The 16,837-nt window shown below is 49.3% G+C and overlaps 1 protein-coding gene across 2 annotated transcripts in view; it reads right to left on the reverse strand.

Moving 5' to 3' along the window:
- The window catches only part of zdhhc16b (zDHHC palmitoyltransferase 16b), a 45,774-nt gene that overhangs the window by 3,197 nt on the left and 25,740 nt on the right, over positions 1-16,837 (reverse strand). For both annotated transcript variants that reach the window (XM_072479658.1, XM_072479659.1), the window contains 5 exons: positions 14,313-14,341; positions 12,799-12,932; positions 10,630-10,715; positions 9,181-9,304; positions 7,298-7,368 (listed from right to left, as the gene is read on the reverse strand). In XM_072479658.1, the coding sequence (XP_072335759.1) occupies positions 7,298-7,368; positions 9,181-9,304; positions 10,630-10,715; positions 12,799-12,932; positions 14,313-14,341 (444 nt within the window). The remainder of the gene's footprint in view (positions 1-7,297; positions 7,369-9,180; positions 9,305-10,629; positions 10,716-12,798; positions 12,933-14,312; positions 14,342-16,837) is intronic.

Genomic DNA, 16,837 nt, shown 5'->3' on the forward strand with positions numbered 1-16,837 from the left:
TTTGCATTGTTTTGGGTTTCTTTTTCTGTGTTTTTCTCTTTCGGGTTGGGGAGGGTGGATGGGGCGGGTTGGGCACTGTTTTGGTTGGTGGCGGGGCCTGGTAGGTGGAGAGCATGGGATTTTTCCCCGCGCCGAAGACTGGGGGGGGGGGGGGGGACCGGGGAAGCGAGGATTGTTTCCCACGCTTAGAACGGAGGGGGGGGGGTCGAGGGGGAGAGCCTGTGGATGGGGAGCGGGAGAGGAGGGTGTGCCGCACAATGGGAGGAGTCGAAGGGGAGGCGGGAGTGGCCGGGGTCAGCAGGAGTCAGCTGACTTGCGGAAGTGCAATGGGGGGAGTAAACCAGCTAGGATGGGTCCTAGCCGGTGGGGGGTGGGGAGGTGTGGGGGAATCGAGTTGCTGCTGCTAAGGTCAAAGAGGAGCTGGAGCGAGTGGGGGGGGGTCGAGACAGGGGTATGCCGCTGTGGGGAACGGGCCGGGTGTGGGGTTTGGGCGCGTGGCTGGCAGAGGAGGGGTCATGGCTTGTCGCCGGGGGAGGGGGGCGGGTAGCCCCCTGATCCGGCTGATAACCTGGAATGTAAGGGGACTGAATGGGCCGGTTAAGCGGGCCCGCGTGTTCTCGCACCTGAAGGGGCTCAAGGCGGATGTGGTTATGCTCCAGGAGACACACCTGAAGGTGGCAGACCAGGTAAGACTGAGGAAAGGGTGGGCAAGTCAGGTGTTTCACTCGGGGCTAGATGACAAAAATCAAGGGGTGGCGATCTTGGTGGGAAAGAAGGTGTCATTCGAGGCGTCGAGCATTGTGGCAGATAATGGCGGTCGGTACATAATGGCAAGTGGTAAGTTGCAGGGAGAGAGAGTGGTACTCAATGTGTATGCCCCGAACTGGGACGATGCGGGTTTTATGCGGCGCATGTTGGGTCGGATCCCAGACTTGAAAGTGGGGGGCCTGATAATGGGGGGAGACTTTAACACGGTGCTGGATCCGGCACTGGATCGCTCCAGGTCTAGGGCGGGTAGGAAGCCGGCAGCGTCTAGAGTGTTGAGGGGATTTATGGACCAAATGGGAGGTGTGGACCCTTGGAGATTTGCAAGGCCGGGGGCTAGGGAATTTTCATTCTTCTCACATATCCATAAGGCTTATTCTCGAATCGACTTTTTCATTTTGAGTAGGGCGCTGATAGCGAGTAGAGGATATCGAGTATTCGGCAATAGCCATTTCGGACCACGCTCCGCATTGGGTGGACTTAGAGCTGGGGGAGGAGAGGGACCAGCGCCCGCTGTGGCGCTTGGAGGTGGGGCTGTTGGCGGACGAGGAGGGTCAGAGGAAGTATAGAGAGGTACTTGGAGACCAACGACAACGGGGAGGTCCGAGTGGGGATGGTATGGGAGGCACTGAAGTCGATGGTGAGGGGAGAGCTGATCTCCATTAGGGCCCACAAGGAGCGGAGGGAGAAGGGGGAGAGGGAGAGGCTGGTGGGGGAGATGTTGAGGGTAGGCAGGAGGTATGCGGAAGAGCCTGAGGAAGGATTGTTGAGGAAGAGATGCAGCCTCCAGGCCGAATTCGACCTGGTGACCACCAGGAAGGCGGAGGTGCAGTGGAGGAAGGCCCAGGGGGCGGTCTAAGAGTGTGGGGAAAAGGCAAGCCGGATGCTTCGGAAGCGGGACGCAGCTAGGGAGATCGGAGGAGTTAAGGACAGGGGAGGGAGCGTGGTGCGGAGTGGGGTTGGCATCAATGGGGTCTTCAGGGACTTCTACAAGGAATTGTACCGATCCGAGCCCCCACGGGAGGAGGGAGGGATGGGCCGTTTCCTGGACCAATTGAGGTTTCCAAAGGTGGAAGAGGGACTGGTGGCGGGACTGGGGGCCCCGATTGGGCTGGAGGAGCTGATGAAAGGGATAGGAAGCATGCAGGCGGGGAAGGCACCGGGGCCGGACGGTTTCCCGTTCGAGTTCTATAAAAAATATATGGACCTGTTGGGCCCACTGTTAGTTAGGATCTATAATGAGGCAAGGGAGGGGGGGGGCTTTCCCCCCAACGATGTCCCGGGCACTGATCTCCTTGATCCTGAAGCGGGACAAGGATCCCCAGCAATGTGGGTCTTACAGACCGAATTCCTTGCTAAATGTAGATGCCAAGGTGCTGGCGAAGGTCTTAGCCACGAGGATTGAGGATTGTGTGCCGCAGATCATCCATGAAGACCAGACGGGGTTTGTGAAGGGGAGGCAGTTGAACACGAATGTGCGGAGGCTTTCGAACGTTATCATGATGCCGGCGAGGGAGAGGGAGGCGGAGATAGTGGTGGTGATGGACGCTGAGAAAGCCTTCGATAGGGTAGAGTGGGGGTACCTGTGGGAGGTGCTGAAGAAGTTCGGGTTTGGGGAGGGGTTTGTCAGGTGGGTTAGGCTGTTGTACGAGGCCCCGATGGAGAGTGTGGCCACAAATAGGAGGAGGTCCGAGTACTTTCGGTTGCACCGAGGGACGAGACAGGGGTGTCCCCTGTCCCCCTGCTCTTCGCACTGGCGATTGAACCCCTGGCTATGGCACTGAGAGAGTCGAGGAACTGGAGGGGGTTGGTGCGGGGTGGGGAGGAGCATAGAGTGTCGCTTTATGCGGACGACCTGCTGCTGTATGTGGCGGACCCGGTGGGAGGGATGCCAGAGGTAATGAGGATCCTTAGGGAATTCGGGGACTTTTAGGGGTACAAGCTCAATATGGGGAAGAACGAGCTGTTCGTAGTTCAGCTAGGGGACCAGGAGAGGGGGATTGGCGAGCTCCCACTAAAAAGGCGGAGAGGAGCTTCAGATATTTGGGGGTCCAGGTGGCCAGGAGCTGGGGGGCCCTGCATAGGCTTAACTTTACAAGGCTGGTGGAGCAAAGGGAGGAGGAGTTCAAGAGGTGGGACGCGTTGCCGCTGTCCTTGGCGGGTAGGGTGCAGTCAATCAAAATGACGGTGCTCCCAAGGTTTTTGTTCCTGTTCCAATGCCTCCCCGTGTTTATCCCGAAGGCTTTTTTCAGGTGGGTTAACAGGAGTATAATGGGGTGTGTGGGCTCGAGGGACTCCGAGGGTGAGAAGTGTGTTCCTGGAGCGGAGTAGAGACAGGGGGGGGCTGGCGCTGCCCAACCTCTGTGGGTACTACTGGTCCGCCAATGCGACGATGGTGCGCAAGTGGGTGATGGAGGGGGAGGGGGCTGCATGGAAGAGGCTGGAGACGGCGTCCTGTGTGGGTACGCGTCTGGGGGCGCTGGCATCGGCGCCGCTGCCACTCCCTCCAAGGAGGCAAACCACGAGCCCGGTGGTGGTGGCGGCCGTCAACATTTGGGGGCAGTGAAGGCGGCACAGGGGGGGGAAGTTGGGGCCTCGGCGTGGACCCCATTACGGGGGAACCACCGGTTCGCCCCAGGAAGAACAGGTGGAGGGTTTTCGGGGTGGCACAGGGCAGGGATACGAAAGTTGGGAGACCTGTTTGTGGACGGGACGTTCGTGAGCCTGGGTGAGATGGAGGAGAAGTACGGGCTCCCCCCAGGGAACACCTTCAGGTACTTACAGGTAAGGGCGTTTGCCAGACGGCAGGTGATGGAATTCCCGCGGCTACTGCCACACACAGTACAGGACAGGGTGCTCTCGGGGGGGTGGGTGGGAGTGGGGAAGATCTCGGAAACTTACCAGGTGATGCAGGAGGAGGAGGAGGCCTCGGTGGTGGAGTTGAAAGGTAAGTGGGAGGAGGAGTTGGGAGAGGAGATCGACGAGGGGATGTGGGCAGATGCCCTGGGGAGGGTGAACTCTTCCTCTTCGTGCGCAAGGCTCAGCCTCATATTCGTGCGCAAGGCTCAGCCTCATACAGTTTAAGGTGCTGCACAGGGCACACATGACCGGGACAAGGATGAGCTGGTTCTTTGGGGGTGAGGACAGGTGTGTTAGGTGCTCAGGGAGCCCAGCAAACCACACCCATATGTTCTGGGCATGCCCAGCGCTGGAGGAATTTTGGAAGGACGTAGCGAGGACGGTGTTGAGGGTGGTAGGATCCAGGGTCAAACCGGGCTGGGGGCTCGCAATATTTGGGGTGGCAGAGGAGCCGGGAGTGCACGGGGGGGGCGGGGGAAGAGGTTTGGGGAGTTGCTTTTTTAGATTGTGTTTTGTACTTAGCCCTGTTGGGCTCTTTTTTCTTTCTCATTTTGTTATTGATATTTTATGAAAACCTTGAACAAAAATTCTTTTTTTTTTTTTTTTTTTTTAAAAGGGGGATTTATTCATCGAGGCAGTGGTCACGGCGAAGGTGCGAAGTGAGCACCAAGTCATAGTGAAAGGAGATAGCTGAAACACTGGACGGGTTGAAAATTGATAAAGTGGAGATATTAGAAAGGCTGGCTGTACTTAGAATAGCTGGGGAACAGAGGGTGCGTGGGGGGGGGGGGGGGGGGGGGGGGGGGGGGGGGGGGGGGGGGGAGAACTGAAAACAGTGCTTCAGTCTTCCTGATATTTAATTGGAAGACGTTTCTGCTGCAGTATTAGATGTTGGATAAGCAGTCTGGTAATTTAGCAACAGGAGTTGAGAGTTGGTGGTCAGGTAGAGTTGGGTGCTGTCATATATGTGTGTGTGTGTGTGTGTGTGTGTGTGTGTGTGTGTGTGTGTGTGTGAGAGAGTGTGTGTGTGAGAGTGTGTGTGTGAGAGTGTGTGTGTGTGTGTGTGTGTGTGTGTGTGTGAAAACTAACATTGTGCTTTTGGGTGATGTCGCCGGGGGAGCAATATGTAGATACAAAAACATAGGAGGGGCCCCAAGGAAAGATCCTTGGGTAAAACCAGAGGTAATAGTTTGAGCAGGAAGAGAAGCCAGTACATGTGATTTTCTGGCTATGATTAACATAGAACATAGAAAATACAGCACAGAACAGGCCCTTTGGCCCACGATGTTGCCCATTAGATGTATGAGAGTGGACCAGAAAGAAGAGATGTACAATGCTGCTATTAGTGGTGGCTCAGTGGATTGGGAACATTTTAGAAAGCAGAAAAGGATGGTTTAAAAAAAATGGAGTTTTATGGCTAAGAGAGAAAATGAGCAAGAAATATAGAAACAATAAAAGCTTTGAGAGTAGCTAAAGAAAGCATTGATTCCTTAGAGGGTGAGACTGGGGAATTAATGATGAGAAACAAGGAAATGGCAGAGACTTTGAACAAGTATCTTGTCTGTGTTCACAGGGGAAGACACAAAACATCCAAGGAAAGCAGACAATCAAAAGGCAAAAGGGAGGAACTTAAAACCATTACAAGCAGTACGAAAACAGTACTAGGAAAATGAATGAGACTAAAGACTGACAAGTCTCCCAGACCTGATGACCTGCATCCTAGAATCTTAAAGGAAGTGGCTGCAGAGATAGTGAATACATTTATTAGAATCTTCCAAAATTGCTGAGATTAGCTGCAAAGGTCCCAGCAGATTGGAAATTCACAAATGCAACACCATGATTCATGAAAGGAGGGAGACAGAAAGCAAGAAACTATAGGCTAGTTAGACGAGCACCTATCATTAGGAAAACGTCTGAATCCATTATTAAGGAGGCAGTGGTAGGACATTTAGAAAATCATCAAATCAGGCAGAGTGAACGTGGTTTTGTGAAAGGGAAATTGTGTTTGACAAATTTATTAGAGTTCTTTAACCACAAGTAGGGTGGTTAAAGGGGAACATGTAGATGTAGTGTTTTTAGATTTCCAAAAGGCATTCGACAAGTGCCACGTAAAAAGGTTACTGCACAAGAGAAGACCTTATGGTGGTGTGGCGGATATATTAACATGGATAGAGGACTGGCTAATTAACTAGAAAAAGTTGGGATAAGTGGGTCATTTTCAGGAAGGCAAACTAAATCATGGAGTGCAAGAATCTGTGCCAGAGCCTCAATTACTTACAACCCATAATAATGAATTTGAAGGGACAGATTGAATTGTAGCTCAATTTGCTGTTGATACAAAGATAGGTAGGAACACAAGTTGCGAGGATAGGAAGAGTCTCCAAAGGATATAGCTCGGTTAAAGTGAGGAGGCAAAATATTGGCGGAGTATAATGTGGGAGGTTGGATACTTTGGCAGGAAGAGTGAAAAAATGGAATTTGACTTTCTGGAGAGAGATTGCAGAGCATTACAGTACTTGGGTGGCCTTGTAAATGAATCACTAAAGGTTAGCATGCAGGTAACACCAAGCAGTTAGGAAGACAGGTGATTGGAAAGGGGATGGAGTGTAAAAGTCTTCTTACAATCGTAGAGGGCTTTAATGAGACCCCACCAAGAGTACAGGAGGGCTATACTTGGAAGCAGTTCAAAGGTTGATTGCTGGGATGATGGGTTTGCCTCATGGGGACAAGGTCCTATACTCTGGAGTTTAGAGGAATGAGGTGACCTTGTTGAGTATAAAGGTTCCCGAGGGGTCTTGACAGGGTAGATGCTGGGAGAATGTTTCCCCTTGTGGGGAATCTAGAACAAGCGGGCAAAGTTTATTATTTGCGACAGAAATGAGGATTTGTTTCCTCTTCCCCAAAGAGCAGTGGAGGCCGGGTCGCTGAATATATTCAAGGCAGAGTGAGATAGATTCCTGACTGACAATTCAATGCCTGGATCTTATTAAATGGCGGAGCAGGCACGAGGGGGGGCAAATGGTCTCCTCCTATTTCATCTGATTTTAAGAAAGGTTTGAGAACCAGAGGACATATTTAAATTGACTGTCAGGGGCAGCACGGTGGTGCAGTGGTTAGCACAGCTGCCTCGCGGTGCCGAGGTCCCAGGTTCGATCCCGGCTCTGGGTCACTGTCTGTGTGGAGTTTGCACATTCTCCCCGTGTTTGCGTGGGTTTCGCCCCCACAACGCAAAAGATGTGCAGGGTAGGTGGATTGAACGCGCTAAATTACCCCCGAATTGGAAAAAATTAATTGGGTACTCTAAATTTATTTTTAAAATAATAATAAAAATAAATTGACTGTCAAAATAAACAACAGTGACAGGAAGAAAATGTCTTTCTGCAGCAAGTGATTAGAACCAGGCTGGGGGTGTTGGAGGAAGATTCAATCACGGCTTTGAAAAGAGAATTGGATAGGTGCCAGAAGGATTAGAAATTTCAGGGCGAGTACACAAAGGGCTGGGAAGCAGGAAGAGCAAAATGGTTCAAGAGCTAGCACAGACTTGATCAGCCAAATAGATGGGGAACAGGATGAGTCGACAGGATTGGAATGAGTTCTTATGTGGTGGGTAAAGGTGGAATAACTGGACCAAATGGCCTGAGTGAGATCCCGGCACAATTCTGTCATCTTTTACCTTCGTTTTTCAATTCCAAGGAACAATTTCAAGTTGTTCAATTTTCCAGCATGATAGGGATTCCTGAAAACCTGATCAAAAAGAAGGAAGCAGAAAATGAGGTTGAGGCAGCTTCCAATGAAACAAACAGCGTCACTCCCCAAAGAGATCAAGTGTCTGCTTCATTACAATGTACCAGGATGGAGGCTTACATCAAACTTGGCAGTGTAGGGGGGCTTTACTCTGTATCTAACCCCGTGCTGTACCTGTCCTGGGAGTGTTTGATGGGGACAATGTGGAGGGAGCTTTACTCTGTATCTAACCCCGTGCTGTACCTGTCCTGGGAGTGTTTGATGGGGACAGTGTAGAGGGAGCTTTACTCTGTATCTAACCCGTGCTGTACCTGTCCTGGGAGCTTTTGATGGGGACAGTGTAGGGGGAGCTTTACTCTGTATCTAACCCCGTGCTGTACCTGTCCTGGGAGCTTTTGATGGGGGACAGTGTAGGGGGAGCTTTACTCTGTATCCAACCCCGTGTTGTACCTGTCCTGGGAGAGTTTGATGGGGACAGTGTAGAGGGAGCTTTACTCTGTATCTAACCCCGTGCTGTACCTGTCCTGGGAGTGTTTGATGGGGACAGTGTAGGGGGAGCTTTACTCTGTATCTCACCCCGTGCTGTTCCTGTCCTGGGAGTGTTTGATGGGGACAGTGTAGAGGGAGCTTTATTCTGTATCTAACCCCGTGCTGTACCTGTCCTGGGAGTGTTTGATGGGGACAGTGTGGAGGGAGCTTTACTCTGTATCTAACCCCGTGCTGTACCTGTCCTGGGAGAGTTTGATGGGGACAGTGTAGAGGGAGCTTTACTCTGTATCTAACCCCATGCTGTACCTGTCCTGGGATTGATTGATGGGGACAGTGAAGAGGGGTTTTTACTCTGCATCTAACCACGTGCTGTACATGTCCTGGTAATGATTGATGGGGACAGTGAAGAGGGAATTTTACTCTGTGTATAACCACGTGCTGTACCTGTCCTGGGTGTGCTTGACTGGAGTGTAGAGAGAGCTTTATTCTTTATCTAACCTCGTGCTGGTCCTGTCCTGGGAGTGTTTGATGGGGACAGTGTAGAGCGAGCTTTACTCTGTATCTAACACCGTGCTGTACCTGTCCTGGGAGTGTTTGATGGGGACAGTGTAGAGCGAGCTTTACTCTGTATCTAACCTCGTGCGGGACCTGTCCTGGGAGTGTTTGATGGGGACAGTATAGAGGGTGCTTTACTCTGTATCTAACTCCATACTGTACCTGTCCTGGGAGTGTTTGATGGGAACAGTGTGGAGGGAGCTTTACTCTGTATCTAACCTCGTGCTGGACCGGGACACAGAAAGTCTCATGGCTCCAAGGGAGAAGGGAACCGGACACTGAAATGAGTAAATTCCATCACTCCTGTTTATTTCTTCATTCTGCATCTCGTGTCTGAATCTCAGGCATACACCCGGCAGTGACCTACCCAGGCCGATAGCTATCCAGATGTAGGATCAAGCTATTTGACTACAGAAGTACAGCATAGTCGAACCCAATGCCTGGATCATCCATCTCAACACTGGATACCAGACAGCAATCAGTGGGGCTTCTGGTAATGTTAAGCTGTTCCTGCACCATCCAGCACTACCCCCCACCATCTCCAAAACCCCATTTCGCCCAACACTGCCCCTCCCACAACCCCGTTTCACCCATCTGGTCTCCCAAGCCTGTAGCATTCAACACTGACCCCCATCCCAAACGCGAACCACCCCCCCCCCCCCCCCCCCCCCCAGAATGTACCACCCAATGCTGCTCCCAAAGTAGTGTTCCAAGGGAGCCAGGATCTGAGCACAGGCTATTGTGAATTTCAAACTCTTGACAACTTACTCGGCCTTTCTTCTGCTGCCTCTGACGTTCCTTCTTGTTGATGTGCCTCTCAATGCTGGTCTCCCCGCACAGAATGAGCACAATGTGCCACAGGGTGAGGCCACTGAGAGCGAGTCCCACGGAACTGAAATGGCGGAGAGGGGGTGAGCACACGGAGAGTAAATCAGCCACACCTCACATTTCAACACTCACATCCTCCATACACCCAGAAACTTTAAATGGCAAAAGGAGGGGGGACACCGACATTGTTCGGGCACCTTATTAATAATATCCTGTCATTTAGGAAGTTACTTTTAAGTGAAGTGAATGTCCTCATCAGGGATCGGTAGCAGTCATTCTGTGATCAGCAAGATAAGGACTAGGGTGGTTACATGTGAACAACCAACGAGTAATCCATTCGGCGCCTTCACCACCTGGTACGATCATGGCTGCACCGAATGCGTCTCGATTTCACTTCCCTGCCTATTCCGCAGGACACGTCAAATCAAGTCTTCAAGAAATTATCTAACTCGACCTGAAAAGTATTCAATGGCTCAGATTCCACTGCTCTCAGGAAGAGAATTGCACAGACCAACAACTTTCTGAGAGAAAACATTTCTCATTTCCGTCCGCAATGGGAGACCACTTATTTTTAAACTGTGCCCCTAGTTCTAGTCTCTCCTAAAAGGGAAACATTCTCTCAGCAAATCTCTCAGGATCTTGTATATTTCAATAAGATCGTCCGTCATTCCTCTGAGCTCTAATGGATACATGCCCAACCTTTCCACATGGACAAGCCCTTCATGCTTCTCATGCTAAGATATCCTTTCCTTTCTCAAGTAAGGAAGCGAAACCTATACACAGTATAACAATACTCCAGATGTGGAGGGTGGCACGGCGGCACAGTGGTTAGCACTGCTGCCTCACAGCGGCAGGGAACCGGGTTCAATTCTGGCCTCGGGTGACTGTGTGGAGTTTGCACATTCTCCCAGTGTCTGCGTGGGTTTCCTCCCACAGTCCAAAGATGTGCAGGCTAGGTGGATAAATTGATAAATTGCCCCTTAGTGTCCAACGGTTGGGTGGGGTTATGAGGATAGGGTGGGGGAGTGTGCGCTTTCAGAGGGTTGGTGCAGACCCAATTGGCCAAATGGCCTTCTGCACTGTAGGGATTCTATGATGGCATAACAATGCCCTATATGGGCAGCAAGGTGGCGCAGTGGTTAGCACCACCTGGTGGTGCTGAGGACCCAGTTCAATCCCAGCCCCATGTGGAGTTTGCACATTCTCCCCGTATCTGCGTGGGTCTCACCCCCACAACCAAAGGATGTGCAGGGTAGGTAGATTGGCCAGGCTAAATTGCCCCTTAATTGGAATTTTTTAAAAAAGGAACCACCTGTACAATTGCAGCAAAACTTCCTGATTGTATTCAACTCCATTTGCAATAAATGATAAGGGAATGAGAGCACTGACCTGCAGAGGACCCAGAGATAAACGATACACTTGTGGAAAAGCTTTTCTCGGAATGATATGGTGGGAGCTGGAGTCTGTGTGGATGTCTATATAAGAGAGAGAGAGAGAGGGGGGGTCATTTGTCAGCAGCTATGGGGAAGTACGATTAGTACCTTAAACACCGCCCACATGATCAAAGATTCTTTCAGTTATTTAAGAGACAAAAGAGTTGCATAAGAAACTTCAAATGAATAAATAGCCGAGTTTCTCCGCCACCTTTGAGGGCACGGGGGCGAGGGAAAGGCAACAGGTTGGGGCAGAAAACAAAGATCGTTAAGAACTTGTCTTTTTACAGCCACCTCGGGATATCCCAAAGTGTTTAACAGGCAGAAGTATTCAGTGTAGCCCCGGTTGTAATGTAGAAAACACGGCAGCCAAAGTGAGCACAGCAAGATCCCACAAACAGTAATGTGGTAACCGCTTCTGCATCATATCCTTCTGTAGTGTTGGCCGAGCAATAAATATTGGCCAGGACATCAGGGAGATCGCGCTTGCTCTTCTTTGAAATACTGTTACGGGATCTTCTACATGCATCCAGATGGTCAGGAGTCATATCCAAAAGATGTAACTTCACTATTCACATCAGCCTAGATTTTTGTCATTACATCAAGGGAGTGAGACTTCATAATAATAATCTTTATTATACCCATTACACTCTGACTCCGAGCACGGCTCACTGAGCCAAGTGTTATAGGTCCGGGTTTACAGAACCCCAAAACGTTTCATGGAGTTCAACCGACCCACAACGTTTAATAGATTGTGGTGTGGGAAGCACACGGCGTACTCTCCAGGTGTGACACAGCAGAAATGGACAAATGGTTTTTAAAACAAAACAATGTTTATTCTATGAACTCAAGTTAACCTTTTAAAAACGAACATTGAATGTCTTAACACCCACACTTCAAAGAGAACCCCAAAAGACTACAACCCTAAATAATCCTTCAAACTGTTCCTTTAAACATCCAAAAGATTTCAAACCTTCAAAAATTGACATGAGGTTACATTCAATATATTTATAGTCTTTGGATTGCAGAAATCAACAGACCGGCTCTGTGTTTCTTCCTGCAGCTCTCAGCAAAACACACAGACACTCCCAGCTGCCTTCTCAAACTGAAACTCAAAAAGCAGAAGTGAGCACAGCTCCCCCCACCCTCTGACATCACTTCAGTAATATGATCAGCTCCATTTCTTAAAGGTACATTGCTTAAACATCCATTTCTTAAAGGTACTCTCACATGACACAAGGAAGTGGGAATCCTGGACAATTGTTCTTCCCCACTTAATTCTGGGACATCAGCGTCAACTGGACCAGGTCAGACCCAACCCCCAGCAGAACTCAGCCAACCCGGGATCTTCCAATTCGCGGTCCTCGGGACATACTTAGTCACGGATTCATCGGGGAGCTGGTGGCAGCAAGTTTTTAAACTATGCTTTGCAAGATGCATGTTTGAGCAGCACATTGTTGGATGAGAATCATGGGTTTAGAGCCAGGGCACAGTTTGGATTTTGTCAATAAAATATTCAGCTGTTTTGATTTCTATTTCGAGAGGAAGGGGGCCAGAGAGTCACTTTGGCCAAACTGCGTCCTGACTTGAGGGAACTGTGGCGAACTTTTCCAATTACCCATCTCACAGAACCAACGTTAGAAACTTCCTTGCAAGAATTTGACTTGGACCGAAGGATTATAGGTGTCTGAGACATTGGGTCGGAGAAGTGAACGGATAGCGGTGTGCAAAATTATTAAGGTGTTTCAACTATGTGAGACATAGAGAAGATGTTTCCACTTCTGGGGGAGGTTAGGAACTACAAATAAAAGAGTCACGAATAAATCCAATAGGGAATTCAGGAGAAATGTCTTCACCCAGAGAGAGGCGAGAAGTTGGAACTCGCTCGCACAGGGAGAAATTGAGGCGAATAACAGATACATTAAGGAATAAATTAGACAATTGGAGAAAGGAATAGAACAATATGCTGATGTGGTGCAATGAATAATGATAGGAGCAGCTCAAATGGATGTTAAACACTGACATGGACAAGTTGGGCTAAATAACCGGTTATAAATTCCACGTAAATAAACTTTTTAGAGGTAGATCACTCCAGCACACCAATGTGAAGAGACTTGCTGCTTACGTTAATTGTGAAGTATGCATCAACGAACAGCTCCCTGCTGCTCACGCTGCAGTACACACAGCCGAGCGTCATGAAGAGGCAGAATGAGAAGAAGTATCGATGGTTATAATGGCCCACGCAGTTATTCAGCCAAGCTGAGCCGCAGAGTTAAGGAAGAAAGACAGAAACCTGGGGAGAAAGTGCGAGAACAGAGCCTCCTTTCATTTCACTTCTTCAATGCTCCCAGTATGAGTTTGCCAGGCCTTCAACCATTACTGGACCTGCCCTGGGAGTGTTTGATGGGGACAGTGTGGAGCAGGGGTTCCCAAACAGTGGGTCACAACAGCAGGAGCAAGTGGGGTCTGCAAGCTCAAAGGCAACAATGGTGCCTGTGGAGCTGAGACTCAGATTCGACAGTCCTGGGATTGGCTACAAGGCCCCATTAAAGGGATCTGGTCTTTTTGCCTGTGGGTGTGGCTTCACAATGATCTCTCTGAGGCCCAATCGTTGACAAGAAAAAAGCCTGCAAAATGGTAGTTGTCTTGTATGTTTTTTGTTGCCTGAATTCCTGGTGTTTAAATGCTGAATATTTCTCCCCTGAATCCCCCAATTTTCACTCTGGGGTGAAACAAGTATGAAGCTTTAAAATGAAGTGACAGCAGAAAGAGTTTGGGAAACACTGATAGAAGGGGGGCTTTGCTCGGTATCTAACCCCTATGCTGTATCTATCCTGGGAGCTTTAGATGGGGACAGTGCAGAGGGAGCTTTACTCTGTATCTAACCCAGTGTTGTACCTGTCCTGGGAGTGTTTGATAGGGACAGTGTAGAGGGAGCTTTACTCTGTATCTAACCCCATGCTGTACCTGTCCTGGGGGTGTTTGATGGGGACAGTGTAGAGGGAGCTTTACTCTGTATCTAACCCCGTGCTGTACCTGTCCTGGGAGTGTTTGATGGGGACAGTGTAGAGGGAGCTTTACTCTGTATCTAACCCTGTGCTGTACCTGCCCTGGGAGTGTTTGATGGGGACAGTGTAGAGGGAGCTTTACTCTGTACCTAACCCCGTGCTGTACCTGTCCTGGGAGTGTTTGATGGGGACAGTGTAGAGGGAGCTTTACTCTGTACCTAACCCCGTGCTGTACCTGTCCTGGGAGTGTTTGATGGGGACAGTGTAGAGGGAGCTTTACTCTGTATCTAACCCCGTGCTGTACCTGTCCTGGGAGTGTTTGATGGGGAGAGTGTAGAGGGAGCTTTACTCCGTATCTAACCCCGTGCTGTACCTGTCCTGGGAGTGTTTGATGGGGACAGTGTGGAGGGAGCTTTACTCTGTATCTAACCCCGTGCTGTACCTGTCCTGGGAGTGTTTGATGGGGACAGTGTAGAGGGAGCTTTACTCTGTATCGAACCCCATGCTGTACCTGTCCTGGGAGTGTTTGATAATCTGGGTGCCTAAAAGACGTCACCAGCGCTGACAAACTCACCTTGAAGACTATTAAAATATCAAAAAATTATAAACCATTCAAGTGCAGAAAGGATACGACAGTGATGATCCATCTTCAAGATACATCTGAAAGATAATGTAGTGTTGGTTAGCAGTCTAATCTTGCTCTTGAAATGAACTCTGCTCTCTTGTCACATTGATAGAGGTTTATAAGATGATCCGGGGAATAGATAGAGTAGACAGTCAGAGACTTTTTCCCCGGGTGGAACAAACCATTACAAGGGGACATAAATTTAAGGTGAAAGGTGGAAGATATAGGAGGGATATCAGAGGTAGGTTCTTTACCCAGAGAGTAGTGGGGGCATGGAATGCACTGCCTGTGGAAGTGGTTGAGTCGGAAACATTAGGGACCTTCAAGCAGCTATTGGATAGGTACATGGATTACGGGAAAATGATATAGTGTAGATTTATTTGTTCTTAAGGGCAGCACGGTAGCATTGTGGATAGCACAATTGCTTCACAGCTCCAGGGTCCCAGGTTCGATTCCGGCTTGGGTCACTGTCTGTGCGGAGTCTGCACGTCCTCCCCGTGTCTGCGTGGGTTTCCTCCGGATGCTCCGGTTTCCTCCCACAGTCAAAGATGTGCAGGTTAGGTGAATTGGCCAATGATAAATTGACCTTAATGTCCAAAATTGCCCTTGGTGTTGGGTGGAGGTGTTGAGTTTGGGTCGGGTGCTCTTTCCAGGAGCCGGTGCAGACTCAAAGGGCTGAATGGCCTCCTTCTGCACTGTAAATTCAATGATAATCTATGATTAATCTAGGACAAAGGTTCGGCACAACATCGTGGGCCGAAGGGCCTGTTCTGTGCTGTATTTTCTATGTTCTATGTTCTTTGATGTAAAAAATCTCCAATTGATTCACTAGAGTATTTCTGAAAAGGAAACCTGCTATCCTTACGCAGTCTGTGCACATATATGACTCCAGTCTTTCCCCCAACTTCCCTCTGGTACAGCCGAGCGAGCCATTCAGTCGTATCAAACCACTACCCGCTTGAAGAAGCGAAGCAGCTCGTCACCGTCTTCTCAGGGTAATTCTGAACGGACAGTGACACTGCTGCCACCCCCCTGGGCTAGGGCGCAGTCAATTCCAGCCTCACGTGACCCGGAGTCGCAACACAATTGAAATTAATCAATAATTCTGAGAAAAGCACCCCAGTCTTTGGCCCTTAGCTACCCAATAATTAGTCACCGGATTTGTAAATTTAAACAATTAATTTTGTTGACAGTAACTATTAAATATGCAGCAAATACAACAGCTTAACTATTATCCAATTCCTAATTCCCCATTTAAACACACACAAGACAAACAAACACAGAGGGGAGAAGTGGGGTGGAAAAACAATAATGACATTTGTTTCAAATGTATATTTCTAGCACATTCCTTCAATCTAGGCTTTCAATACGAGGATTTGTGTTTTCAGTCTCTAATGGTTTTCGCTGTTGATTCATTCAGGTCTCGAGTTTCTGAAATACGCCACAGAGAGAGTGAGAGAGAAAACAGGTCTTTTCCATGTCTCCACTCCCTCCCCCTGGCTCTCTGAAAATTATCCCATTCAGGCAGGACCCAATCACCGCCTGTTACAGGGCACAATCGGCCTTTTGGCCATTTCATAGCCCACCAGCCAACCAATCGAACCAGGCCCCACCCATCTCTCGGGTGACGGAAAGTCTGAGTTCTGCTGTCCAAGGCTAGCAGAGTGTACTGTTTTGTAACTTCTGAATTCCTCTCTTCCCCAGCTCAACTTAAAGATACTTGTCCATTCAGCACCCATGGATCAAAATGACAACAGCAAAAGATAAAGGAAGGGGAAATAGGGGGATCAACAGGAATTATCCTTATGACGCCCACATCTCAAGCCTTAGTGGCGAGGGGATTTCTTTCAGGGGTAGTTTCACAGGCATTATCCCACTGTTAGCCCATCCAGATGGGTTTTGGGACAGTGAGTTCAAATTATCTATTCTACACAAGAGGCACCACAGCAGAGCGCCATCCTGTACTATCCTGATCCCGTGCCCCACAGACACTCATGCACACACATGCAAACTCCCCAAGAAAGTTCAACAGTTGGAAATACATCCCCTCCCTCCCATCCAAGAAGCATTGAACCCTAGAATCTTCTCTTCGAATGGGACAGCACAGGTGGCTGCCACTCACTCTATTATTTCCATGCCAACTCTTTGGAAGAAATTTTCCCATGCACCCCTATGCTCTTTTCCGTAACTGTGTTTTGGTTTCCAAGAAGTATTTATTGAATTTCTGGTGAATCTGCTCACAAGGTCCATTCAGGCAGCACGTTACTTTTTAAAAAATTATTTAAAAAAAATAAATTTAGAGTATCCAATTCATTTTTTCCAATCAAGGGGCAATTTAGCATGGCCAATCCACCTACCCTGCACATCTTTGGGTTGGGGGGGGTGAGACCCACGCAGGGAGGATGTGCAAATTCCACCCAGACAGTGACCCCGAGCCAGGATCGAACCTGGGACCTCAGCGCCGTGATGCAGCAGGGCTAACCCACTGTGCCATTGTGCCGCTCTAGGGAGCGCATTCCTGATCAGAATCA

Source organism: Scyliorhinus torazame, chromosome 16, assembly GCF_047496885.1.
Source record: "Scyliorhinus torazame isolate Kashiwa2021f chromosome 16, sScyTor2.1, whole genome shotgun sequence".
Taxonomy (NCBI): Eukaryota; Metazoa; Chordata; class Chondrichthyes; order Carcharhiniformes; family Scyliorhinidae; genus Scyliorhinus; species Scyliorhinus torazame.